General features: G+C 33.5%; 4 protein-coding genes across 20 annotated transcripts; 3 read left to right on the forward strand and 1 right to left on the reverse strand.

The window, feature by feature from the left end:
• The first annotated feature begins 795 nt into the window (after positions 1-795).
• LOC142555501 (lactoylglutathione lyase GLX1-like) lies at positions 796-10,607 on the forward strand. 17 transcript variants are annotated; one of them, XR_012822421.1, is made up of 13 exons: positions 796-971; positions 1,521-1,710; positions 1,789-1,913; positions 1,986-2,050; positions 2,227-2,439; positions 2,523-2,570; positions 6,377-6,484; positions 6,628-6,768; positions 7,342-7,445; positions 7,784-7,885; positions 8,243-8,379; positions 8,754-8,917; positions 10,038-10,300. XR_012822421.1 is itself a non-coding variant. In XM_075666390.1 (9 exons), exons 1-9 carry the CDS (start codon positions 836-838, stop codon positions 7,381-7,383), a joined length of 1,068 nt encoding a protein of 355 aa, XP_075522505.1. In that variant the 5' UTR covers positions 796-835; the 3' UTR covers positions 7,384-8,561. The 17 variants fall into 17 exon arrangements, 1 of the variants encoding a protein (XP_075522505.1); XR_012822422.1 differs by having other exon boundaries at positions 7,784-7,860; XR_012822416.1 differs by having other exon boundaries at positions 7,342-8,379; positions 9,968-10,112; positions 10,189-10,300.
• LOC142504448 (VAN3-binding protein) lies at positions 7,641-10,814 on the reverse strand. Its single transcript, XM_075617314.1, is given in 10 exon segments — positions 7,641-7,834; positions 7,920-7,977; positions 8,140-8,189; positions 8,272-8,436; positions 8,632-9,007; positions 9,088-9,110; positions 9,113-9,163; positions 10,035-10,092; positions 10,226-10,524; positions 10,724-10,814. Coding segments are annotated over 10 exon segments (1,365 nt in total).
• A 6,114-nt stretch (positions 10,815-16,928) lies between these two features.
• On the forward strand, positions 16,929-19,659 carry LOC142555503 (protein NRT1/ PTR FAMILY 1.2-like). Its single transcript, XM_075666392.1, has 4 exons — positions 16,929-17,141; positions 17,440-17,657; positions 17,939-18,486; positions 18,705-19,659. Exons 1-4 carry the CDS (start codon positions 17,033-17,035, stop codon positions 19,531-19,533), a joined length of 1,704 nt encoding a protein of 567 aa, XP_075522507.1. The 5' UTR covers positions 16,929-17,032; the 3' UTR covers positions 19,534-19,659.
• Positions 19,660-22,070: 2,411 nt separating this feature from the next.
• Positions 22,071-24,789, forward strand: LOC142555505 (protein NRT1/ PTR FAMILY 1.1-like). The gene is made up of 4 exons (XM_075666394.1): positions 22,071-22,322; positions 22,497-22,714; positions 23,129-23,676; positions 23,909-24,789. Exons 1-4 carry the CDS (start codon positions 22,217-22,219, stop codon positions 24,735-24,737), a joined length of 1,701 nt encoding a protein of 566 aa, XP_075522509.1. The 5' UTR covers positions 22,071-22,216; the 3' UTR covers positions 24,738-24,789.
• Positions 24,790-26,523: the final 1,734 nt, after the last annotated feature.

Genomic DNA, 26,523 nt, shown 5'->3' on the forward strand with positions numbered 1-26,523 from the left:
AACTAATCTTGACATAATATTTACAAATCATAACCTATATCATTGATATAAATAAATTTGAAATACAAACCTAGAAGAAATTTTGTTTCTTCAATTTTTACCGAAGCTGTTTTCGTGCGTGCACCATTCTTCTTCAATCTTCAGTAGTCGATTTGTTTTTATTTTTTCAGTAATGATTTTACAATCTACACATAATAACCTTTTGAATTGGGTTTTAAATCTACACATTTAATCACCCATTTGAATTGGGTTTGTTTTAAACATTAATTGGACTTTAAAATTCAATCAATTTTTTTTTTTTGTTTTGTTTTTTGTGAGATAATGATTCTACACATTTAATAATTATCTCTAAATAAATCGGGCTTTATACATGCATACATAGGCCTAAAATTTTAAAAAAATATCTGCTGGACTTATGCCCAGCTTTGTCCACATTGTTCTCCACCCCTGCTTCAAATACTCTGTTAATTTTTTCAAACAACGAATTGTATTTAAAATTTTAAAATACATCAAACACTTTTAACAATGTCTCTAATTTAATATAATGAAATTATAACTAAATATCATTACATATATGGGAAAAAAAAATACCTTTAATAAGATAAAATTAAATACATATATATATGTATATCATATTTTTCAGTATATTCTAAACAATGTTTTTGTAGTAAAAATCTTAGTATCACAGTATAGCCCAATTGCAATATTGGGCTAACATGATTCAGAGCCCCATCTATTAAACGACCCAGGACTGTCGACCTTGTAGATTTGAAATGAAGTGAATTAAATGGAGTGACCAGCGAAACTGAATAACTGCCACAAGAATAAAGACGAAATGGCTTTCCAAATCTGCTCCGCTCAATTTTCTCCTCATCTCTTCAAATTTTCGTTTTCTAATCACAAATACAATGGATTTTATGCTTCTGCAGAAAACCAATCTCGTAGAATCGCCCTTCTTCAGCTCGGCACTGGTACACATTCGCAATTTAGGGAATTTCTTGGATTTATATATGCTTGTATCGCTTGAAGAAAAAGTGGTTCCGCTTATCATTCGAAATTGTGTTTTTTCCTTTGTTTTTGTTTTACAATGCATTTTATGCTGGAGTTGAAATGTGACTGCTTTGTACTATGTTCATCCGGGCATAGTAGAGTAAAAAGATCAGGGTGGTTGTTGCTTTTGCATTTGTTTAACTATTTGTCGTTTTTAAAAGAGAACGATTATGTTGCTTCAGTCTTCACATAATAGGAGATAGTTATTAGGTTTTTGTGGCTCGGTGAATGAAATGAATGAGTTTCTTTTATCATTTTCCTTCATTTTTAAATAAAAACAGTGTAAAATAGATTGCTTCAGCAAATTGTTTGTTTTATATAAGCTTGGACAGTTCTTTTGCCATTTCGACTGTCTAACTATGAAATCATGAACTTCATAAATTCCTACTTTGTTCTAGCAAGAAGAAAGTTGTGGAATGAGTGGCTAACTTAAATAACATTATTCAATGGTCAAGTTTTTTCCCTGTCAGGGTTACTTGCCACAAATGCTCCAAAATTGTCGAGAACCGAGGATAATAAACTGGAGACTAGGACTCCGATGTGGGAAATTGCTCAAGCCACGTCTCTAAATGAGGAAAATGTTCTCGAGTGGACAAAAACTGACAATAGAAGATTGCTCCATGTTGTCTTTCGTGTTGGAAATCTGGATAAGACCATAAGGTATGCTTTTCTGATATCATATATGGCGTAAATTAAGTTTTAGTTTTGTTTTTGTTAAATTCTGTAAGATGAGTGCAGATTCTACTCTGAATGTTTGGGCATGAAAGTGTTGAGGAAACGAGATATACCCGAGGATGGGTATTCAAATGCTTTTCTTGGATACGGGCCTGAAGAATCACATTTTTCTATGGAACTTACCTACAGTATGTTCTTTAAATTTCTGAACCTCCATATTACATTTGCCTGCTGATTCTTTTTACTTTGTGTGCTTCCAGATTATGGTGTGGACAATTACGAGGTTGGAACTGGATTTGGACATTTCGGCATAGCAGTTGAAAATGTAAGTGAAATGTGTAGCATGCAACAATGCTGCACTAAATTCTAACATCTAAAGGAAGCATCATCTCGTGATATGGTATACATCACCATCTAAGGCTATGACATTCCTTTGTTTTAGCATACTTTTAGAATATATTAAAATTTACCTGGCTTTAATGTTTTGAACTTTCTCTGTAGGTTGCCAAAACAGTTGATCTAGTAAAATTCAAGGGAGGCAAAGTGAAACAGGATCCTGGTCAGGACGAAGATGGGATTACATTTATTGCCTCTGTTGAAGATCCAGATGGTTATACATGTGAGCTTATAGAGAGAAGGCCTATTTTTGAACCCCTATGTCAAGTAATGCTTCGAGTTGGCGATCTTGACCGTTCTATTGATTTTTACAAAACGGTAAATTGTTGTTTGAATTATATTGATTTCGAATTGAATTATTATATGAACTACTGAATTCTTATCATACGTGACTAAGTAAGGCTTTTGGAATGGAGCTTCTTCGGAAAAGAGACAATCCTGAGGACAAAGTGAGTTGATATCTTCTTACTTTAAATGATGTCCGGTCTGCAGCATGCAAATCTTGTATTATCATGTCTGAAAGAAATCGAGCAGTAGCCATGAAATTGAGAAAAACTCAAAAGGATCTTATTGCTTTTACGACTCACTAATTATAATACAGGATACTTAAATGAATAGACTAAGTGGGCTAGGGTATACTATTACTACAATTATGGACTGTACCATCAACTATTGATATACCTCAATCTCAAAAAAAATAAGAAAATATCCAAATAAATCTTTCTATTATTTACAACATATCTTTCTACTTTTCTACACCCTCCCTCAAGTTGGTGCATAGATATTACTCATGCTCAACTTGTCAATAAATGATTCAAATTTTGGCCTGAAATGTGCCTTTGTCAACACCTCAACAATCTGTTGTTCTGTGGTGACAAAAGACATGCAGATTACTCCAGTTTTCTTCTCCTTATTGATGTGTTTGTCCATTTGAATATGTTTAGTCTTATCATGTTGGACCTGAGGTCTATGATGCTTATGGCAGATATGTTATCACAATACAACATAAGCTCTTGGTTTAACTCTTCAAGTACTCTTTTAATCCATAATATCTCACAAACACCATTTGACATAGGTCTAAACTCAGCTTTTGTACTACTTCGTGCCTTAACATCATGTTTTTTACTTCGCCATGTAATGAGATTTCCCCATACAAAGGTACAGTAACCCGTGGTGGATCTCCTTTCAGAGATAGACCCAACCCAATCCGCATCAATGAAACCTTCCACACTTCTTTGATCACTCTTCTTGAAAAACAAACACTTACCTGGAGAACTTTTCAAATATCTCAAAATCTTGCACACAGCTTCCATGTGTTCCTCATACGGAGCATGCATGAATTGGCTAACCACACTTACAATATAAGCAATATCAGGTCTTGTATGGGATATATAAATGAGTATTCCTACAAGACGTTGATATCGATCCTTATCTGCTGGAAATCCCTTTGTAATTTCTCCTAATTTTTTATTAGAATCCATGGGTGTGTCACTTGGCTTGCAACTACTCATTCCAGTTTCTCCCAGTAAGTTTAAGACGTATTTTCTTTGCGACATTGAAATTCCCATTTTTGATATGGCTATCTCGATCCCCAGGAATTAACATAAGGATCCTAAGTCCTTAATTTCAAATTCAGCTGCAAAACTTTTTTCCAACCTTTTGAACTCCTCAAAATCATTCCCGGTGAGTATTATGTCATTCACATAAACAATTAAGACTACAACTTTACCACCATCTCTATGTTTTACAAACGTTGTATGACTGACTGCCCTTATTCATATCTTTTTTTCTTAACAAACCTGATGAATTTTTCAAACCAGGCACGTGGAGCTTACTTCGTTCCATAAAGGGATTTTTTAAGTTTTCAAACTTTATCTTCAGATCCAGGTGGAACAGCTATATAGACGTCTTCTTCCAAATCTCCATTGAGAAAAGCATTTTTTACATCCAATTGATGTAACGGCCATTCCAAAATAACATCAAGAGAGAGTAGGATTTGAATGGTGTTTAATTTCGAAGAAGGTGCAAAAGTCTCTAGGCAATCCACTCCATAAGTTTGTGTGAATCATTTTGCCACTAATCTTGCTTTGTATCTTCCAGATTCCATCTGAGTTATGTAACTACCCGCTTGCAACTGACTACCAGTTTATTTTTGGGTAAATGAACCAGCTCCCATGTTTCATTCTTTGTTAAAGCATTCATCTCTTCAAGAACAGCATTCTTCCATTCAGGAACTTTCAGAGCATCCTGCATAGACTTTGGTATGCCCACACTTGACAAATGTGAGATAAAAGCTAAGTGTGACGGGATATATGGTTACACGAAACAAAATTCGAAAGGGGATATTGGGTACAGGCCCTAGTTCCTTTCCTAAGTGCAATTGGCAAATCAATCATACCTGGATTTTCAGATTATGTGCTGCCTGCATTTGTGTCAACAGTTTCTATACTTTTCGGATCTGGTTTCAGGTTGGACTTTTTATCATGCGGAAGTGTGAATGTTTCCCTTTTATTTTGAAGATTTTTGCCCCTGGTATAAACATGTCCAAACCTTCTACCATTGTCCAGATTAGTCTCACTTATATTCATGTTTGGGTTGCCGTTTTGATCACCTTGAATAGGTGGATTTGCTCCTTCTAGATTAGGCAGTGGAAAATTAACATAAAAGTCATTTTGGACTCGGTTGTCTTCTCGTTCTCATGTTCAAACATCAACTCTCCAAAAGGTATTCCCTCCCTGAAGAGTGGTGTTAAAAAAATTTGTGATTCAAAGAAAGTCACATCCATGGTTACAAAATATTTTCCAGATTTTGGATTGAAACATTTATACGCCTTTTGATCATAGTTTGATTGGTTGAATGACCAAGGCTTCCAGTTACATAGATTCCCATGCAACTCCCAGCAAGTTTCTGTTGTATATCACGGGCATTGCAATGTTCACACAACTCTTTCTCCCTTCTTATTCTGCCAGCCTTTCAGTTGAGAAGTATTCTGCTATTTTTTAAAAAAATTAACGCAGAAGTTTCAGGTTGATGTGGACCTTCTCACTTATCATAACCTTCCTTCGACCTTCTTCGCGCCTTTAGCAAATACAACGCGAATAGATGGCATGGAACTCTTCCAAGAATTCTGACCCTGACTTCATCCAGATTTGTATTCAAATCAGCCAAGAATTCAAAGACTCGATCATTCTCCAATCGTTCCAGGAAACGGACAGTATGAGGTTGGCAAGACCATTTGTTATCATAACTCTTGCCACAGAGCCTTAACTTTGTTGTAGTACTCGATCACATCTTGATCACCTTATTCGGTTTGCCACAATCCCGTCTTCAAATCAAATATTTGTGCAGAGTTTTCCAGATCATAGTATGTTTCTTTGACAGGATCTCATACTTCTTTCGCTGTGGGAAGAAACAAATAAGTTTCCCCGATCGACGCCTCCATTGAATTGATTAACCAGACAATTAAAAAGGAATTTTCAGCCTTCCAATTCTTCCAGGTTGCTTATGTTTTGGCCAGTTCTTTTGTCTTGCCATAGAGAGAGCCATACTTTCCATTACCTTCCTTTATGAGTGATATATAGATTCTGCCCATTCTAGTAATTCTTCCCATTCAGTTTGTGAATGGTTAATTGAATGGGCATGTTGTCCATCCTACTCGGATTTACAGACTCAGACGGCGGAGGTGGTGTTTGTGGAATCTATGTCTGACGAGGAACTTGAGGCCATCGCAGACTTGTTATTATAGGGCAGGGAAGGAAATTATCAGGCTAGGGTAGATCCTAGCTTTGGTACCATGAAAGAAATTGAGCAGTAGCCATGAAGTTGAGAAAAACTCAAGAGATTTTATTGCTTTCACGACACATTAATTACAATACAATGTGCTTAAATAAATAGACTAAATGGGTTAGCATAGTCCTACAATTATGGGCTATATAATCAACCAATTGATACACTTCAATCTTAACAAAAATAATAAATGATCCAAATAAATCTTTCTAGTATTTACAATATATCTTTCTACTTTTCTACAATATCCACTTGAAATATTTTATTTTTGGCCTTCTAATTTGTGTTTCCATTTGCATAATCATCGGAATATTCTTGTGTCTCATACTAATAATCACTTTTCCTTGATTAGAAACAAAAGCTTTCATTTTAGTTTAAAATGTTGCTCAAATCTTCATGTGTGTTTCTGTTTTATGATGCCACAAACTATGATCATCATTGACCTTAGTTTTTATATTATTGTATTTAGTATACAAATGCCGTGATGGGCTACGGTCTTGAAGATAGAAATGCAGTTCTGGTACTAACATATAATTATGGCGTACAAGAATACAACAAAGGAAATGGTTATGCTCAGGTAGATTGGCCGACTTAACCTTCATTATATTAGATTGATGTCACACAGCTGCCAAGGAATCTTATTAGATTTGTCTAACTATACCAAAATCCTTTGACACTGTACTTTATGTCATAATCATAAAAAGTGCACATATTCAACAGATTGCTATCGGCACAGACAATGTATATAAGACTGCTGAGGCAATTAAAATTTGTGGAGGTGAAATCATTCGTGAACCTGGACCTTTGCCAGGTATAAATACCAAGATCGCCATTTGCTTGGATCCTGATGGATGGAAGACGGTATGCCTTTCACCTATGAGATATGTTGGGTATGAATAAAAAAAATTTCCATCGTGGCATCATATCTAAATTTTAGATGATGAGAAGCATAAAAGTTCTGCTTATTCATTAAGTTTGAATGTGAAATCCTTTCATATAAGAGAGTGAATTGTAGTAAATTAACATCTGTTGGTACTCTGCCTAGTAGGACTTAGATATGAGGTGTTTGCTTGGACTAAACATATAGGGCTATAATTTGGCGACGAGATGCTTTGCATAGACTTATAGCTCAAACTACCTCATTTATATTCTTCATCTTTAAAACCGTGCTACTCAGTTTTTCAGTAATCGAGCAGATTGTTCGGTGATTTTTTGTAGAAGATTTTGGAAAAATAGTGATGCGAGACAGATATAAAAATCTAAGTAATATTCTTGAACTTTACCCAGACAAGGTGGGACCAAATAGATCTCACCTGTTTTTTATTTGAGGGACAAAACTTCGATGTTACGTATTCAAACAATGCCAAGACTTGTTTTTACTGATATTTTATGTTTCATATATCTCTTCATTATGTTCTGTATTTGTCATTGCAGGTCTTTGTTGATAATATTGATTTGCTGAAGGAACTAGAATGACGGAAAATTCGCTTCATTTCACACATTTCTCTATGTGAAATCCTCCACGAGACTAATATTCAGTTACTTATTAGCTTATCTCATTTTGTTCAGATTGGCTTTTGAAGCAATACAGATTATCAGTTTATAAACATTGTTGATCATCACCCCTTAGTGTGTCTTCCTTGATCATCTTATTTTCAGAGGCCAAAGAAACTATATTTTTTTTTTGGAAAACATGACCCATTTGTTTTGCAGCTCATTATTCTCGCTCGAAATCATTTCATATTCATATTCATGCGCAACATGCTTTGAATCCCTTCAATCCACATCTGCTTGTCCTCTTTATTTCTGCATTCGAATTCGATTATCCTGTCAGCAGTTTGTAATGAAAAGTATGCCATCTTTTCTTTACCCTCAGTATCCCGCCCGGGCCAAGCTGGGACGTCGCTATATATATCAGATACTATACCTGCAGCAGGAAAAGTATAGTTCAGGGTAAAGTGATGGAGAATTAGAACATGTATTCACCTGTATCTTGGAATTTGTTTCCATACATTTCTTTTTCTTCATGAATGTTCCTCCCATGCGCTTGCTTTTCATTTTAGCCACTATCTGTTTCATTTCACACTTCAGTAAATGCAGAAGTAAACAAAAGTCTAGAATCAGAGTAGCATATTGTTTTTGATGGTTTGAATTTTTTTGTAAAACCATAAGTTTTCTACTCTGAGGAATATAAAATGCATCAGTCTTGCCCATGGTATCTTGTTTTTTTACCTGGCAATTTGAATTAACGTTGAAGGAGACTTGTTTCCAGTGGAGATCTCCTGCATCAACGATCACAATGGTTAAGATAATTGTTTTATAATATCTGTCTTAGGCTAAAAGTTGTTCCACCCAGATGATCACCTTTCCTCGTGCGCTTAAGAAGTTCCCCCCCTTCGGTAGCAAAACTCAGTGCTGCTGAGATGTTCGAATCCTTGCTGCTCCTGGCATTTTCCTCAGTCAGAGCTACTGGTGCAGTTCCATGTTCTTTACACGACCTCGTTCTCAGTGTTGCAACCCCTCTTAGGGCTGTGCTATTACATATGACTTATTAGTATTCAATATAAGAGAGTAAATCAAATTGTGCCGTGATTCTAGTTGTATAATCCTGCAAACTGCATAGTTTTATTCAGATAAAATATGATCAGTTCGTCTATTAAGATTTCTAATCAGATAAAAAAGAAGAAAAGATATAATTGTCTTTCTTGAATTAACAATGGATACCTGTAGCAGCTCCAGCAGTTAGTGTCATGATATCGCCATTGGTCCTCGAATTGATTGCTGAATTCACAGCTGACAAGATTTGTTCATGATCTGCTCCCATTTCCCCTGCTATTTCTATGCAGTGGGATGCAACTAAAGCTGCTGCAGATGCAATTGCAGTCGATGTAATGGAGGACTTCTTATGTTTGGTGCCTGACTTTTCTGGAGACGTCACCAATGAGGCTGTAAGAGCAGCCACAGCAGCAGCAACCCCTGCCACCGAAACTGCAGCATGCAATCGAGCATTGTGAGCTCTATTCTCTTGCCTTTTCCTCTCCTTTTGATCTTTTATCCATCTCCCCATTGTTTTTTTCTTTATTATGCTTCGGTAGAGCCCCTACAATAATAGCAATGAGTGTGGTTACTTGTCTGAAGTTTCTAATGTTGTCACTAATTTATTTGACCTGAAGTTAATACCCCATTCTTTATCAACCGCTGATAGAAATTAATTCTAAGTTGCGAGATTGATGCAGTGGAAATAATTCCAACACATGTTGAGCAGATTGTGAACACGCTGTAACTATGTTACATGCAAGTGATTAATATTTCAAACAAATCTATGAGTAGAAAACGTTTGTCATTATTTGGATCTTGATTTCATTATGGTAAGATTTTGCATGAAAGCTGCAATATCTAGTGGTGAAGTTTTAAGTACTTTATACAGCTTGAGTAAATCCTCTGTTGTTAATAATCATTTATTTGTGTACTTTGTGCGTGAATTTGGGTTGTCCCATCATACTCGCATTGCATTTCTACATTAATCTTAGGTTGTATTTTGATTGATGGATTTGAGGATTCGTTTGGATTGATGAATTCGATTTGGAGAAGGATTTGAGTTATGGTTTCAAATGACACTCATCTTAGAAAATTCACCACAGTTATTATTGAAATCGCATAACTTGATATGAAATTTCAATTTTGTCCGTTCAAGCAAGTCAAGGAATTTAAATCAATAGATTTGAAAATCTTTCGTCACAAATTCTTCAATCCAAATATAACTTGAGCGGATTGAAGCATTTGAAATCCCTTTTATTGGCAAAATACTTTTGTTGCTTAAATTTCAAATTCGATTTCCATCCTAATAAGTTTGAAAAATGTAGATTTTAAACTATGATTATTCTCCCAAATCCAAATACCTATATCCAAATGCACAGTGTATTACTGAAGCCACTAAATTGTTATGAATACAGGCATCTGTTTCTCGTTTTTAGACATTCTTATTGATATTTGATATCTTGAGACTAATATCATATATTATTGATCAGAAAGTATATATTATTGATCAGAAAGTTTTTAGTTGCATCAGTCGACCCTGATATTGAATTTCACATATTGAGTGGCTCTAAGGTAGTTTACCTTCATATCAGCACTTCCTCTCGGAGACACTGGAAGACTCTCTGAAACCAATAATGGTTGATTCTGCTGCAATAAGTTCGCACCAGGTGAAAGTAGGAACAAAAATGTACGCTGTGTATTTGGTATCTATGCTGTGAAACAGAAAGTTTTGTGTGCATACAGAAAGCAAAGAGCTTCCATGATCAGCTGGAGGAGCCACATTACGAGGACACATTGGTGGCTCATTGGCTAGTTTCTTTGTATCGTGCATATCACAAAGAACCTTTGATAATTCGACTGAAGAGAGGCTCCATGATCTAGCCAAGAATTCCATTGATTCAATAGGGGTTTCTGGTAGCGGGCATGTGACAGGTAACCAATCTGCAGCAGTATCTTCTTCTATGTTCTCGAGTTTATCCAACCTGCATTTAGTCCCTTGGGGATTCTCCGACACTGCGTAAGGAAAAAACCCATGTAAGTTTTTCTCTCGGTCAGTTTTTGCCAAAATGAAAACGAAAACTTGATGAAACTAACTTTTTGGTGTATTAGTTTATAACTTGGGCAATTGCTGATGAAAAGGATAAATGTGTGCTATTTATAGATGGGAAATTTCTTAAAATAAGTAAAAATAAAAAGAAAGATTCCAGGTATGCGGGTACAATAATTGGAGCTACATACGAAAGGTTCCACATAAAGTTCAATAAACTTTGTATCCAACTTGTGAATGTCTGCATTGATTTCCCCTTTCTTTTCTGCTTTATATGTGCATAAAAGGCTAAAGTTGTTATTTTCTTGAGCGGCGGGTTCATTATTATCAGGGATCTTTTTACACCATTATCATCTGTTTCAAGTTTACAATATATATATATATATATATATATATATATATATATATATATATATATCTCTGTGTGTGTGTGTGTGTGGTCCTCCTCTCCATCATCAATCTTATGCTGCAGTCCTTAATTACCGTTATATATTAGATTGTTATCGTGTGTTATATTATGAAATATATCACAATAATACACTCTTGATGTTTTAGAAGATTTAAGTTGAAATCTTATCGATATAACCAACTCACTCGAGATATAAAGGTTTGTGTTGAGCAGGTGTCATGGCAAGTGCATATTGAGTCATGACTGAATCCGAGACACAAATAAATCTTGATTCCAAGGTGCACCTAATACATAGTACTTCAATTTTTTGTTTTTCAAGATTCCAAGGTGCAAAGGGATCCAATCCATGCTATGATATTTTATTAATAATATATAGTCGACATGATTTCGATGATCATGATATTAGGCATTGTGCACGAGTGGGAGTGCAAGTTTGCTTTATGTCTAATCATCATGTTTTAATAAATCTATGCTGTACTAATCAGAAGGTCCACGTACCATCATCACTAGCCGCTAATGTATCATGTTATTCCTGCTCTACTTTTACCTTCAAATTAAATTAAATCAGGTCTAATTACATATTAATATGTATTTTCATTTATGTATTATATTTATATTTAAACTCGTGTGATCTTTTACTTGTATTTGGATTGAATGATTTAAGGTTGTATTTAGAAGAGGGAATTTGATTTATAATGGAAGAAGAATCTATTTTGAATGTGGATTTGAAATGACATTCATCTTAGATGTATTTTAACTTTATCATAATTAACATTGCATCTGCGTAGATTTGAAAATCACCCAACATAAATTCATCAAATCAATCAAATTAATTTAAAATTCATATAGTGCAATCTAACTGTATTTGATTTCAAATTCATTGAATCTATTTGACTCAAGATCAAATTGAAGGATTTGAAATATCTTAATTTGCTTCAATTTCAAATTTATTCAACGGCTTAATCATTTGAAATATATTCATTCTAAAACCTTTGATTTAAAATCATGGCAAGAATCCAAACTCTTTCATCTCAAAACCTATATCTTTTATAAAAACTTAATGGCTCAATCACACATGTTAACTGAACACATACAACCCACGCATAGGCTGCATGTGTCAGCTCTATTTCCCCAAAATGGGACTACATATAATTTGATTTTATCTTAAATTTAAGATTATATGCATTTCAACACAAAATTATCCAATTTTTCTTATAAAATTAGATTTCTTATCAATATAGGTGATTTATCTATACTTTATATTGTTTTATTTAATATATAATTTTAATATGTTTAAATTGCGAGTTTATAGATTTTATAAATACAAATCACTCAGTACCTCGATAAAATGCACAAGTATTTACTGTTTACATAGGGAATTTTGCCTGATTCATCTTTCTTTATAAAACACTAATACTGCTTGCTAACAAAGAAATCGACAAGTTTTAATAATTTTTCATCCACTAACTAATAGTTAATAGTGATGCCATATTATACCTAAGAAATCCAAGATCGTTCTTTTAAGGCCACTTAGTAGTATATACATCTTTTTTGAGTTATTTTATTTTATTTTTTCATTTATTTTGTTGGTCGTGATTCAAGTTTCTTTGACAAAACTACGAAGTGAAGTGGTCAAATTAATCTACTGGGAAAATGAATAATAAATATTTTCTCCATAATTCAATTAAATCTGTTTGTACAATTTTTTAAAAAAATAACTAAATAATTAAAATGCAAGAGAAAAACCCATCAAGTGAACCATAAAGAATGTGTAGTGGAGAGGGCATATTCCGATGTTCTATGGGCCACCGTCCATTTCAAAATAAATAAGTTCGGGCCCACACTTTATATGAATGTTCGAGATGACACATCATGGGAACATAAAATATATCGAAAAATTTATCTGAAAATACTTAGTTTTTTTGGTGTAAATTAACTATTAGAATAATTAAATTGTAACTACATGAATAGCTAAAAATTTAATTTAAATTACAAAAATTTATGATGAAATCAATATTACGGTCTTTGGATATTCATATTAGATAAATATTCACGAATGAGCAACTTTTTAAAAAACATTACGGGGGAGTATATTACTAGAGAGAGCTATCGACCAATGGATCAAGATAATATATGCCAATCATTTGTTGAGATTTTTTTTTTATGACGATGGAAGTTATAGTTGTTATTTTTCAATGTGTAATGGGTAAAAACTCCCAGGCTAACGTAATAATATACAAATCACATTAGTCATGTAAATTGCATTGAGCAATTCTATGTGGCATTCTAATCCGAAAAATATTAATAGAAAGAAAAAAATCATTAGTTAAACATTCATTTATTCTATCAACTCGAATATTAAATGGCCATTTGTTGAGATTATTAAATTCATCTACATTTAACAAAAGTCAACATATAGAATGTATAAACATGATTATTCATAAGAGTAGGTCTCTTGTGAGATGATCTCACGAATCTTTATCTGTGAGACGGGTCAACCCTACCGATATTCACAATAAAAAGTAATACTTTTAGCATAAAAAATAATAATTTTTCATGGAAGACCCAAAATAAGATATGTGTTTCACAAAATACGATCCATGAGACCGTCTTACACAAGTTTTTCCCAAAATCTATATACATTACGCCAATAATTCTTGAACCGACTAAATTTTTAATGCCTCATTGTCTAATGTTTACTCATTAATTAATATGCGAATTCGGTTTTCAAACATTCATTTAATTTATTTTCTATTTTTGTTAATATTTTTAAAAAAGATAATAAAGACAATAACATTAAAATTTTAATAAAAAATATTCCATCCATCTCAATAATGCAGCTCACACTTGTACTTTTAGGTGGTGTGAAATTTAATTGTTGTTTATCATTAAATACATTATATCTTTTCAACAATTTTTATATCAAAATTATTTATATAAACACTAGTTAAATAATGATTATATTATAAAGTTGTTTGTATAATTGACATCTAAAAATCTCATAATTTTTGGGGAAAAAATAAATTTATATAATTGAGATAGAGATAATATTAAATAATACCAGTAAATGTACACACGTACGGCTAATATATACATATGCATTCTATATACTAGCGGATGAGGCACACGCGTTGCGTGTAACATAACACTTAATAATGTTTGTACACACTGTTGTGGATGACAAAAAATCTATTTTTCTATTAAATTTAATTTCAGTAAAAAAATAATAATAATATTATGGTAGAAAAAAGAAAGATTTTTTGCGTTAAAAATACTAACCGTAAGGTTTTTTTAAATTGAGAAGTTTTCAAATGTGTTGGCACGGTTAGGGCTTTCATTTTTGTGGAAGATTTCAGACGTGAGATTGACGTGGTTGTAATTATTGAAATTTTGGCCTCCTCAAGCAGTTTTTCTAACCCACTCATACTTAATAATATAGAATATATATATATATATATATATTATATATATATATATATATTATAATACTCTATCCGTCTATAGATATGTTTCTTTTTTTTTATACATTTTAAAAAATTCATTCGTAATATCAATTATACAAACATATTTAAATTTTACTCATTTTTCATGAGTGTTTATATAAATGATTTGTTATATTTTCAATAATTAGTTAATTACAATGTCTCGAATTAAATTGGGATATATTAGTAAAATAGTAGAAAAATATTATTGAATATGATACATGTTTATATATTTGGGACGAACAAAATAATAAATATAAATTATATAATTGCGACGTAAGAAGTAGATAATAGATTATTGATGCAAAACAAGAGTAGATGATACCATCACAAATTAACCATAACATCTCTGTTATAAAGTTTGAACCAAATATCATATATTTTTAAAAATTAAAAAAAAAGAATTATCTTACTCATAAATAAATACTAACTCCTAGGAGATCGTTTCATGGGTTAATTCATTTTGTGAGACACATCTTCAACCTAACCCATTAAAAAAATATTTTTTTATATCAAAAATATTAGTTTTCACTGCAGGTATCAAGGGTGTCAATTCCGGTGAGTCAGGTTGACACATGCATAGTACTATTTAAAAAGTGCTAGACCCAAATATGAACCAACCCAAAAACTCACAACCCGAATCCGAAACCGACTTGACCCAATCAACTCGCCTCAACCCGATTTTGAATTTTAATTTTTTTAAAAAAAAAATCAAAATAATTTGATTATACGTAAAAGAATAAATGAAAAAGTATTCTTATTTTTTTAAAAAAAAGATAAAAAATTATTTCAAATATACCAGACAATCTACAGAAAATCAAAAGATAACATGAAAAAGATGGCATCAAAATTTTCATATATCCACACACACCATAATCAACTAGCATATGATATACTTAGTATTTTATTGAAAAATAAATTCAAGAATACCAATCATTCCTTTGAAATTTGACAGATAGAAAATAAATTGAAGAATATCAAATTCCTTTGAAATTTGACAGAAAAAGAAGCTTCTTTGACATACCTATATACGGCGCCGTCCTCTAAGAGAGAACGAAGGAAGTTTATATCTATATTTTTATAATTTGACCGAATATCCAACCGAGATATCTTAAAATAGTGGCTCAAACAGATAGATAGATTGGTTCAATTGGACCGTCAAACCGTAACACTGGTATGTCAAATAAAATAACAATATAATATAGTAAATAATATATTTTAAATTCTATACAGCTTAAATATGTATATAAATTATAAAATATATACATATTCTAATGCTTAAAAAATCAAATAAACTCTATTGTTACTAAAATAATATTTTTAACAAAATTAAAATTTCAAATAATCATATATAAAACAGAAAATAAAATTAAAACAAATTAAAAATGGTGAACCGGTCTGATCGTTTCTTAATCTGTTTTGATCGATAAAGCTGTTTTTTGACGATGTCCTAACCAGACTCATGGCCGATTCTCGGTCGAGCCGATCAATACATTCTGGTTCTGAAAACACTGATTTATATGGGTTAGAGTGATTTTGTTTAAATTAGAAGTCCACACAAAATCTATAGGGTGAGAAGAAGACAATTTTTTTATTTTTTATATTACATATTGCTCGATGGTTTGTACATGAAGAATTTCATGAGAATCATGTAGAATCTACTGAAATTTTAGGATAGCTATAAATTTCTATAGAGTTTTAAAAAGTAAAGTTTGAATATCACTTAACTTTTTAAATTTTGTAAAAATCTATGTTAGATTAAGCGTGATGAATGATAGTAGTACTGAGATGAGTAAATCCTAGGAAGTTCTCATGCATCAAAGTGTTGACGATGCGTCGCTTGATCTAGTTTACTAGGTGGGTCGTAAAAGAGTGATGTTGGATCTTGACGAGTAATTCTGTCTCTGCTGGGGACATGACTGACGGAATGGAGAAGGTAAGACTGATCTTTAAAAGACATAAAACAACACCAACAGATAGACACACACCTTCCCGGACTCATGGACCTAACATCTGACCCATTAATATTCAAATAGTGCACTCTGCGTTGTCACAAATATATGGAAATAAAGTTACACATTGACTAACAACTTCGTTTTTAGCCTAGTAATAAACGCTTGATCCTAACAATTTATTTTAGATATTACTAGACTTTCATGTAGTATATAAAATTTGGATTGAATAGCTATAAAAAAAATAAAAAATAATAATGATGAGATTTCTTACATTAAATACAACCCTAAGTTTCCTAGTCTACCGAGTATAATAATGATCGAGTAATTTATGAATTTCATGTATCGGGAGAAACATAAAATTATAATAAAAACGAAACGCAAGAGAATATTTAAAAATTTCAAATGAAACATAATCACATTTTATATAGAAATCTAATATATTGAAAATTGAATTTCATATTTGATTTATACATTAATAATATAATTGGTGTGACTATCAAATAAAGAGAAATTGACAGGGCCTGCAATTTATGAACCAAACAGTCATTTTTTATTTAATATTTTAGTCACACATGCATCGCACACAAGTCCTCAATGGCTTACATGTATTTGCTTAGCTCTGATTTCCTCTGAATCCCCGCCTTTATTATTATTTTGTTTGTTTATGTAAAAAATACATATCCTGTGCTCTGTAATGGAAGAAGAAAGGGAAAAGCCACTTCTGGAGTTGGGGAATCGTACTAATGGTGGTGGTGATGATGATAACAACAAGGGTGGCTTCAGAACTTTGCCATTTATCCTTGGTAAGTATCAGTGTTGTACTTTCTGTATCTGTAACTTGTCGAGACAAGTGAGCACATTAATTTCTGTTTCTTGATTGAAACTTGACATTATTTCACTAGACGAATCACTGGGAATTTGTTCCGGTTTTGACTCAAAAATAAATTTAATTTACAGAAGACTTAATGTAATTGGAATTACCTCGAATTTTTTGAGACGAGATCAAATAAGGGAAACTACTCAATGGAAAGAAAGGGATGACTTTATCCCCTCATTTATATTTATGGATTTTTTTATCGTATATATATACATTAATGATAGGGGCCGAAGGATTGGAGAAGATGGCAACGTTTGGGCTGAGTCCAAATATGACACTTTATTTGATGGGAAAGTATAATATGGGAATGACCACTGCATCCAATGTATTGTTTCTTTGGTCGTCAGCAACAAATTTTATGCCAATCATCTGGGCTATCATTGCAGATTCTTTCTTGGGCCAGTTTTATGCCATCGGATTTGGAACCATAATTTGCTTTCTGGTAATTTTATTTATTTTTCTTTCTTGTTTAGTAGTTGAAATGAACAAAATTCGATTATTTTTTTCATTGGATGCCTTGAAAAACTGGCGAGAAAGAGAGTTGAAAATACTCGTGATTTTCTGAACTTGATCATAGATGAAACTTTGATTTGGATTTTTGAAGGCTTTTATTGTCACCTGTCATTGATTGTTATTGTGTCTGCTTACAAGGGGAGCGGTGTGAAACATCCAAAATTTAAATAATTTCAGTGAACTAAATGCTTGTTTGATATACTACTTCAGGGTTCAATTCTTCTGTGGTCAACTACGGTAATCCCAAATGCGAAGCCGCCTCCATGCGATGAATCCAGTACCCATTGCTGCTCCCCGACATTCCCCCAGTTTGTGTTCCTGTGCAGCTCGCTCGGCCTAATTTCCATTGGAGCTGGAGGAATCCGATCCTCATGTTTAGCCTTTGGTGCAAATCAACTCAGAACAGCAAATTTCAGGAAGACATCATGTGTAAAAGATTGCTATTTCACTTGGTACTATGCTTCCACCACTTTCTCCATCCTCGTTGCCTTAACATGTATCGTTTACATTCAAGACAACATGGGATGGGGAGTTGGTTTTGCCATCCCCGCCTTGCTGTTGTTGCTTGCCGTTTTTGTGTTCTTATCAGCTTCCTTACGGTACATCAAACCGAAGAGTAAAACAAACTTAGTAACGGATTTTGTTAAGGTCGCCGTAGCTTCTTGCAGAAATCGGCATTTCAAACTCTCTGATATGACAGATGTCGTGTATCATCACAAGAACGGCTCATCACATATTCCTCCCAGTCAGAAACTCAGGTGTGTGAGATTCAGAGTGATGAGATTTATCATTTTTTCCCTCTTTCAAGCGCTGAGCTAATGGATGAGCGAGTAAGGGGTGGATCCAGGGATTCTTTGGAGGGGTATAATCAATGAAAGTAAAGTGCAAAACTTTTGAAGTTTTGGAAATATCAACACATGAAATTTTAAATTCACCTGAAACTAACCTTGCTGGACTTTATTTTGAATGTTTTCAGGTTTCTTAACAAGGCTTGCATGGTTAACGATCCACAGCACGACACAACGGCAAATGGGTTCGCTACAAATTCGTGGAATCTCTGCACAGTAGATCAGGTCGAGGAGCTCAAATCACTACTAAGAGTACTCCCGATATGGTCTTCAGGAATGATCATGTATGTAAATGTTTGTCAGGCCTCGTTCACAGTACTGCAGGCCGCATCAATGAACCGAAAAATAGCATCTTTTGAGTTTCCTGCGGCCTCATTCAGCGCATTGACGGTCCTATCTGCCATTATATGGATTATTCTCTATGATCGTGTGTTTCTTCCATTAGCATCCACAGTCAGAGGGCGGCCGGTTCGGATCAGTGCTAAACCAAGAATGGGATTTGGTATATTTCTCTCATTTATTGCCATGTTGGTTACAGCGGCAGTAGAAAGCATTCGGCGAACAGTGGACGCTGCCAACATGTCAGCATTGTGGCTGGTGCCACAATATAGTCTCACAGGCTTTGCAGAGGCCTTGAACGCTATCGCACAAAACGAGTTCTATTTTTCGGAACTTCCGAGAAGTATGTGGAGTATAGCTGCAACACTGAATGGGATTGGATTGGCTTTGGCGAATTTGGTTGCGAGTTTTATACTGAATTGTGTTGATATAGTCTCGAAAGAAGGAGGGCACGAGAGCTGGATTTCGAACGATATTGACAAGGGTCACTATGATTATTACTACTTGGTTCTTGCGGGGTTGAGTATGGCTAATATGGTGTATTTCCTTGTTTGTAGCAGTGCTTATGGTCCATTGAAAGGGGAAAGAAATCTTGCAGAAGAAGAGGATGAGTTCTGACTCTTGTTTCCCAGAATTTATCTCTTATATTCTGGCAGTGGTAACTGGTAAATAATATAGTTAAAATATAGAGGGATATTTTTTATTCAAAAAAATTATCTGCATAGGCTGCATATGTGAGCTATATTTTCCCAATATCGGACATTATAAATTTTATTTTATCTTAAATTTTAAATTATCTTAAATTGATAAATTTATGGTTTTTGGTATATCTCGTTCGTCATGTGTACTCAATATCTTGTAAAATATTTTATATAAATATAAATTTTATGTAAATATTGATTGATATTTAAAATAGTTGTTGTTTTGATATATATGTTATAATAATATATTTTTTTTATTTGTTTAACATGTTTATACATTTTATATATATTCAAAATAGATTTGTAACTATTAATAGTTCAATGACATTCTGCTCAATGTTTAATTAATAGGTAAACAACAAAAAATATCTTAAACATAAAAATGACCGTGGTTTTTAAGAATTGGTCTCTTGTGAGACGGTTTCACGAATCTTTATCTCTGAGATGGGTCAATCCTACCGATATTCACAATAAAGAGTAATACTCTTAGCATAAAAAATAATATTTTTTCATAGATGACCCAAATAAAATATATGTCTCACAAAATACAACCCGTGAAACCGTCTCACACAAATTTTTTTCTTTTTCTAATAGTAGCGGCACTTGACATTCCACACCACATCATTCCTATTTTGTCATATACTCCATAACATTTTAACTATAATTTCAACCTCATGACCATCACTTCTTGTGGACACGACCAAACTCCACCGATCAACAAAAGATCTCACATCCCCAAAGTTGCTGCCAAGGGAAGAAATTAAGACACCACACATTAATGACATAAGAACAAGAAACAAAACATGGAATTAATTGATCTTCTGATTCATTATGGCAAAGGGGACACACCCAACGAAGTTTTAGTGCTCGCATTGTAGGAAGGCAGATTGAGTGCCATCCAAATAAAATTTCGGATTTTTGCTGGGATTTTCATGGACCAAACAGATTTCCAATTGATCCCCGAACTTTTTTGGGGTGCCAAATGATTTCTATGAGAGAGCTTTGTATCCACTCTTCATGGTATAAACCCCCCTATTATCATCAAGACACAACCAATCGTCCTCACAATCATATCGTCTTAAAAGAACGGATAGTATTAGCCTTTGATCTTGATCATTGGAAAGATCCTTGACGATATCAATATATATCCCAACACCCATTCGCAGAGCTTCTCAATGAGTCCACAGTAGGGTTTTTTAAAGCCCGGGGGACACACTGATTCCATATACGGGTTAGTTTGGTCCGACAACCACGGGGTATTCCAGATCTTAACATTCCGACTCGACCCGATTCGCCTCCATTCCCTTGTCTAAGAAGTCCCATAATATAAAAAAAATTATTATAAAAATTATTTTAAAAGTTAAATTTTAATATAATATATCGAATTCACAAAAAAAAATTATTTAATACCAAAAAAATTTAATATTTATGCACATATAGCGTGTGAAAGACGATAATTATCATCATGTCATTAAAGTTGAGGGGCTTAGAAAATAAAACTGGAAAATTTTAAAATACTGTTCAAAAATTTTATTTATGTTATTGATGATATGATCATTTAAAAATTTAAAAAGTATATATAAAAATAAATAAATATTTCACTGAGATATGGTAGTCTATATAAAGAAAACATTTATTAAATAGATTTTTACGTTTTTTTAATTAAATCATGAAGATAAAGTATTTTTTATTTTCAAATATTTCCCTTTTTATCACTCTTTATATTTTTTATAAAAACACTAATATAAAAAATTACTCCGGTCAAATTATATTGTACATAACAATGTTTTTTTTTTTTTATCATACATATAATTACAAATTTAATAAACCACATCCTGTGCCAATAATCAAAGTATGCACTGTATATGAAGAATGATCAGTGACATTTATGGTCACCAAATGTAGATTTTTTATTTTTTTTTGTACGAGGAAACTTTCTTTTTATTTAATCTTAAAAAAATATCACATACAAGTTTGTCAAACCAAAAAAAGAAAATCACCTGTCATTTTGTGAGATATATTCTTTTTTGGGTCATCCATGAAAAAAATATTATTTTTTATCGTGAATATCGGTAAAATTGACCCGTATCACAGATAAAAATTCGTAAGACCATCTTGTGAGACATACTCTCAAAAGAAAGGTTAAGTAGAGGAAATAGAAAATTTTGCCACACCGCACTAGCATATCGACACAATTGGTCTCCCCAATTCCGGCCGCAAGGGTTCGTTACTATGTGTCCTAGAGGCTGATGTGACTTTTTGACCACTTTCACATCGAATCTGTCGTTATATAAAAAATCAATATATTAAAAATCAAATTTCACATTAAATTTCATGTCGCGTGGCAAAGAACATAGTAGATCAGTAGCATGTATGCTTGATGACTACACAATAAAACCAAATTCTAAGTGCCTCCAGGTTTGGAAGACACACGTACAATCCAAAAGGTCAACATCTGTTCATGTTATTTACACTTGTACTCCACATAAAAGATCCATGTCTCCTCCATCGCTGTCACCATGGATTTGCATCATATGTAACTCTATTTCTCGTACTTGTATAAAACACACACACCTGTGTGATCATAAATAGAGAAGAAAATGATCGAGGAAGAGGGAGAAGTGGTGCCCCTTCTGGAGTTGGGGAGTCGTAACAATGAGGTCGATAATAACAAGGGTGGCTTCAGAACTTTGCCCTTTATCATTGGTACACTAGCTAGTTTCTGTTTCTTGATTGATGCTTGAGATTATTTCAGTAGATAATCACTTGGAAATTTGTTCTGGTTTTGACTCAAAAATGGGATTAAAGGGATGATATTTGTGTCAATTGATTTGAAGTTTTACTTCTTCTTTTTTATTATTATAATAAATTTTATGACAGGGACTGAAGGATTGGAGAAGATGGCAACGTTTGGGCTGAGTCCAAATATGACAGTTTATTTGATGGGACAGTATCATATGGGAATGACCACTGCGTCAAATGTATTATTTTTTTGGTCGTCTGCAACAAATTTCATGCCAATTATCTGGGCTATCATTGCAGATTCTTTCTTGGGCCAGTTTTATGCCATCGGATTTGGATCCATAATTTGCTTTGTGGTATTTTTTTTATTTCTTTTTTATATATAAGAAATCACTTCTTGTTTAGTGCTATTTAGTAATTTCCGTTCGAGACTATGGAACATAGTCGGCCTGTGTCGCAGAATCTAAATTCATCTGTCAAATGCGGTTAGTCGGTCTCATAAGTTGACTTTTGAAATCCTTCTCTCATATATTTTTTTCCCAAATCTAAATTTATTTGTCAAATGCAATTCCTTAGGCTGTGGGAAAATTTCAGCCTTCGAGTCACACATGCACTAACTTGTAAATTTTTATTTTTTTGTGTGCCGCACGTCAATGTTTAACATTGCATTGGAAACGTGAAGGATTCAGTTTTTTTTATAATTTCAGTGTTCCATACATGAATTTGAGAATTTCTAGTAAATGCTTGTTTGATCAAATATATCCCTGTAGGGACTTGTTCATTTGTGGTTAACTACGGTAATCCCAAATGCAAAACCGCCTCCGTGCGATGAATCCAGCACTCATTTATGCTCCCCCTCGATCCCCCAGTTTGTCTTCTTGTGTGGCTCGCTCGGCCTAATTTCCATCGGAGCTGGAGGAGTCCGATCCTCTGCATTAGCCTTCGGTGCAAATCAACTCCGAAAAGGGAATTTCAAGAAGACTTTATGTGTAAAAGATAGTTATTTCAGCTGGTACTATGTGTCCTACACTTTCTCCATCCTCATTGCCTTCACGTGTGTCATTTACATTCAAGACAACTTGGGATGGAGCGTTGGTTTCGCCGTCCCCGCGTTGCTGATGTTACTTGCCGTTTTTGTCTACTTCTCGGCTTCCTCATGGTACATTAATCCGGATGGTAAAACAAGCTTCGTAACAAATTTTGTAAAGGTCATCGTAGCTTCTTATAGAAACCGGCATGTCAAACTGTCTGATAAAACAGATGTCTTGTATCATCGTAAGAACGGCTCGTCAAATATTCCTCCCAGTCGGAAGCTCAGGTGAATGAGATTCAGAGTGATGAGATTTATAAATTTTACCCTCTTTCATGCGCTGAGCTAATAGACGAGCGAGTCATGGGTGGATCCAGGGATTCTTGGGAGGGGGATAATAAACGAAATTAAAGTGCGAAACTTTTGAACTGTCGGACAAGTTAACTCATGAAATTTTAAATTCACCTAAAACTGGATCAAACCTCGCTGAAAGCCAGAACTTTATGTCGAATGTTTTCAGGTTTCTTAACAAGGCTTGCGTAGTTAAAGATCCACAGTGGGACACAACAGCAAATGGGATCGCCACAAATTCTAGTAATCTATGCACTGTAGATCAAGTCGAGGAGCTCAAGTCACTACTTCGAGTGATCCCGATATGGTCTTCAGGAATGATCATGTTTGTAAACGTAAGCCAGCCCTCATTTCTAGTACTCCAAGCCGCATCAATGGACCGAAAAATATCGTTTTTTGAGTTTCCTGCGGCTTCTTTTGGCCTATTTACAGTCCTATCGGTCATAATATGGGTCATTCTCTACGACCGTGTGTTTCTTCCCTTGGCATCCAAAGTCAGGGGGCGGCGCGTTGGAATCAATTCTAGAACAAGAATGGGATTCGGAATATTTCTCTCATTTATTGCCATGCTGGTTACAGCTGCTGTCGAAAGCAAACGGCGAACCGTAGTTGCTGCCAACATGTCAGCAATGTGGCTCGTACCACAATATTGCCTCACAGGCTTTGCAGAGGCCTCGAATGCTATCGCACAAAACGAGTTCTATTTCTCGGAACTTCCTAGAAGTATGTGGTGTATAGCTGCAACACTGAATGGTATTGGACTGGCTTTGGCGAATTTGGTTGCGAGTTTTATACTGAATTGTGTCGACGTGATCTCAAAAGAAGGCAAGCGCGAGAGCTGGATTTCGAACGATATTGACAAGGGTCACTATGATTATTACTACTTGGTTCTTGCGGGGTTGAGTATGGCTAATATGGTGTATTTTATTGTTTGTAACAGTGCTTATGGTCCATTGAAAGGGGAAAGAAATCTTGCAGAAGAGGACGACGAGTTCTGAGTCTTGTTTCCCAGAATTTGTTTCCTTCAATTCTGGCAGTGGTGGTTCTTTTTTTTTTTTTTTTTAAATCAGTTACTTTATCTTTTATACCAGGATCTGACCACGGTTCTAAAACTGCTGTCGGTTCCAACTAAAGGTGAAATCGGAACTGAACCGCTTGGATATCGTTATGGTTCCCGTTTTTTAGCGTTCCGGATAAGTCTTTACTTGTTACTAAACTGGTTTGAACATATTCATTTAAATTTAAAAAAAAAAAACAAAAGAAGAATAATAATGATAAAATATATGGGAAAGTACAAATTAATATAATATTTAATTTTTATTTAAAAAGAAATTAAAATACCGGGAAATTTAATTTATATGGCACAAATGATTTAATTGCATAATTTAATGGAGAAATTTATGAAATAATCTTGGTCAATTATTTTTTAAGGGGGAAATTTAATTTATATGAATCAAATGATTTAATTGCATAATTTAACTATGAAATAATTTTGGTCAATTACTTTTTTTAAGAAATGATCACCTCTCGGTTCTTCACAGTTCCAGTTCCTTGTTGTATAAAGCGGAACCGAACAGTAAGCCCAAGGTTCTGGATTTTAAATCGAACTGGTTTGGATTCCGGTTTTTTAATCAGCTTTATTTTCTACATTATTTCCAATATATAAATTAGATCTCTTTTTTTTATATATATAAATTCATGAATAGTTATAAATACTTATCCATAAATACTGTGCATTGATCTTTCTTGTTCATAACAACTAACGCTACAGAATATTAAGAATTATTGGACCAGGCTCCAAGGAGGTATCTGAGTTGGTTAATAGGCAAGTGTTTGGCTTATAGTCGTGAGAGTTTGATTTTCTTATCAAGCATTTTTTCGGGTTCGTCTGATGCGGTTTACCTTGATAACATACAAATAACTGCTTTAACTCGAGAGTTTATCTAATGTGCATACATAGATGATGATGGTTGCGAGTTTTCACGTCATAAAAAAAATTAAAAAATTATTTGACAAACGAAAAATCACACAATAGGCTTGCACTCATTAATATGCATACTCGGTTTTGAAATAAAGACTCGGTTAATTTTTAAAACATTATTTGAATTTGTTTCATAAATAACAGATTTAACTGGTGATGCAAAAAATTATCAAAGGATGCTTAGATTGTTGAAAATTTTTGAAATTTTATTTGAGAACAACAATGAGTCGAGAGAGATTAAACTGTTCAGTGATCGTCTGCATCAAAAAATACATGACAAAAACTTGTGTGAGACGGTTTCACGGGTCATATTTTGCGAGACGGATCTCTTATTTGAATTATTCATGAAAAAATATTATTTTTTATGCTAATAGTATTATTTTTTATCGTAAATATCGACAGAGTTGACCCGTCTCACAGACAAATAAATTAAGGAATATTTTTAAAAAATCGTAACAAATATAACAAAATCAATAAACCAAAATTTTAACTTAAATTGTTTAATTTATTAAAGCAAAGACCGGATCCCTTTTTTTAATGATTAAAAATATGACATAAATATATTATATGGTAAATCGTTAACCGAAACAAAAAAAAACAATCATAATAAAATTTGAATCTGAGAAATTTTTCTCGTATTTCAATTTTTTTGAAAAAAAAAATTCGAGCGAACCGGTACAAATACAATCACCCGAAAACATAAAAATTCTATATATATAGGACAAATCCGATTTGCACTGAATCCGACGAGACATTCCAAAACTTCATTTTGTTATATTTTGATAAATTTATTTGATTTTAAT

This window comes from Primulina tabacum, chromosome 9 (genome assembly GCF_025594145.1).
Source record: "Primulina tabacum isolate GXHZ01 chromosome 9, ASM2559414v2, whole genome shotgun sequence".
Taxonomy (NCBI): Eukaryota; Viridiplantae; Streptophyta; class Magnoliopsida; order Lamiales; family Gesneriaceae; genus Primulina; species Primulina tabacum.

Excerpts from the sequence above, each read along its gene's own strand:
- LOC142555501 (XM_075666390.1), top strand. The coding sequence starts at position 836 with ATGGCTTTCCAAATCTGCTCCGCTCAATTTTCTCCTCATCTCTTCAAA. Across the intron at positions 2,571-6,376 it reads GAGACAATCCTGAGGACAAA|TATACAAATGCCGTGATGGG; the intron begins GTGAGTTGATAT and ends TATTGTATTTAG. Across the intron at positions 6,769-7,341 it reads ATCCTGATGGATGGAAGACG|GTCTTTGTTGATAATATTGA; the intron begins GTATGCCTTTCA and ends TTGTCATTGCAG.
- LOC142555503 (XM_075666392.1), top strand. The coding sequence starts at position 17,033 with ATGGAAGAAGAAAGGGAAAAGCCACTTCTGGAGTTGGGGAATCGTACT. Across the intron at positions 17,142-17,439 it reads AACTTTGCCATTTATCCTTG|GGGCCGAAGGATTGGAGAAG; the intron begins GTAAGTATCAGT and ends CATTAATGATAG. Across the intron at positions 17,658-17,938 it reads GAACCATAATTTGCTTTCTG|GGTTCAATTCTTCTGTGGTC; the intron begins GTAATTTTATTT and ends ATACTACTTCAG.
- LOC142555505 (XM_075666394.1), top strand. The coding sequence starts at position 22,217 with ATGATCGAGGAAGAGGGAGAAGTGGTGCCCCTTCTGGAGTTGGGGAGT. Across the intron at positions 22,323-22,496 it reads AACTTTGCCCTTTATCATTG|GGACTGAAGGATTGGAGAAG; the intron begins GTACACTAGCTA and ends ATTTTATGACAG. Across the intron at positions 23,677-23,908 it reads CCTCCCAGTCGGAAGCTCAG|GTTTCTTAACAAGGCTTGCG; the intron begins GTGAATGAGATT and ends GAATGTTTTCAG.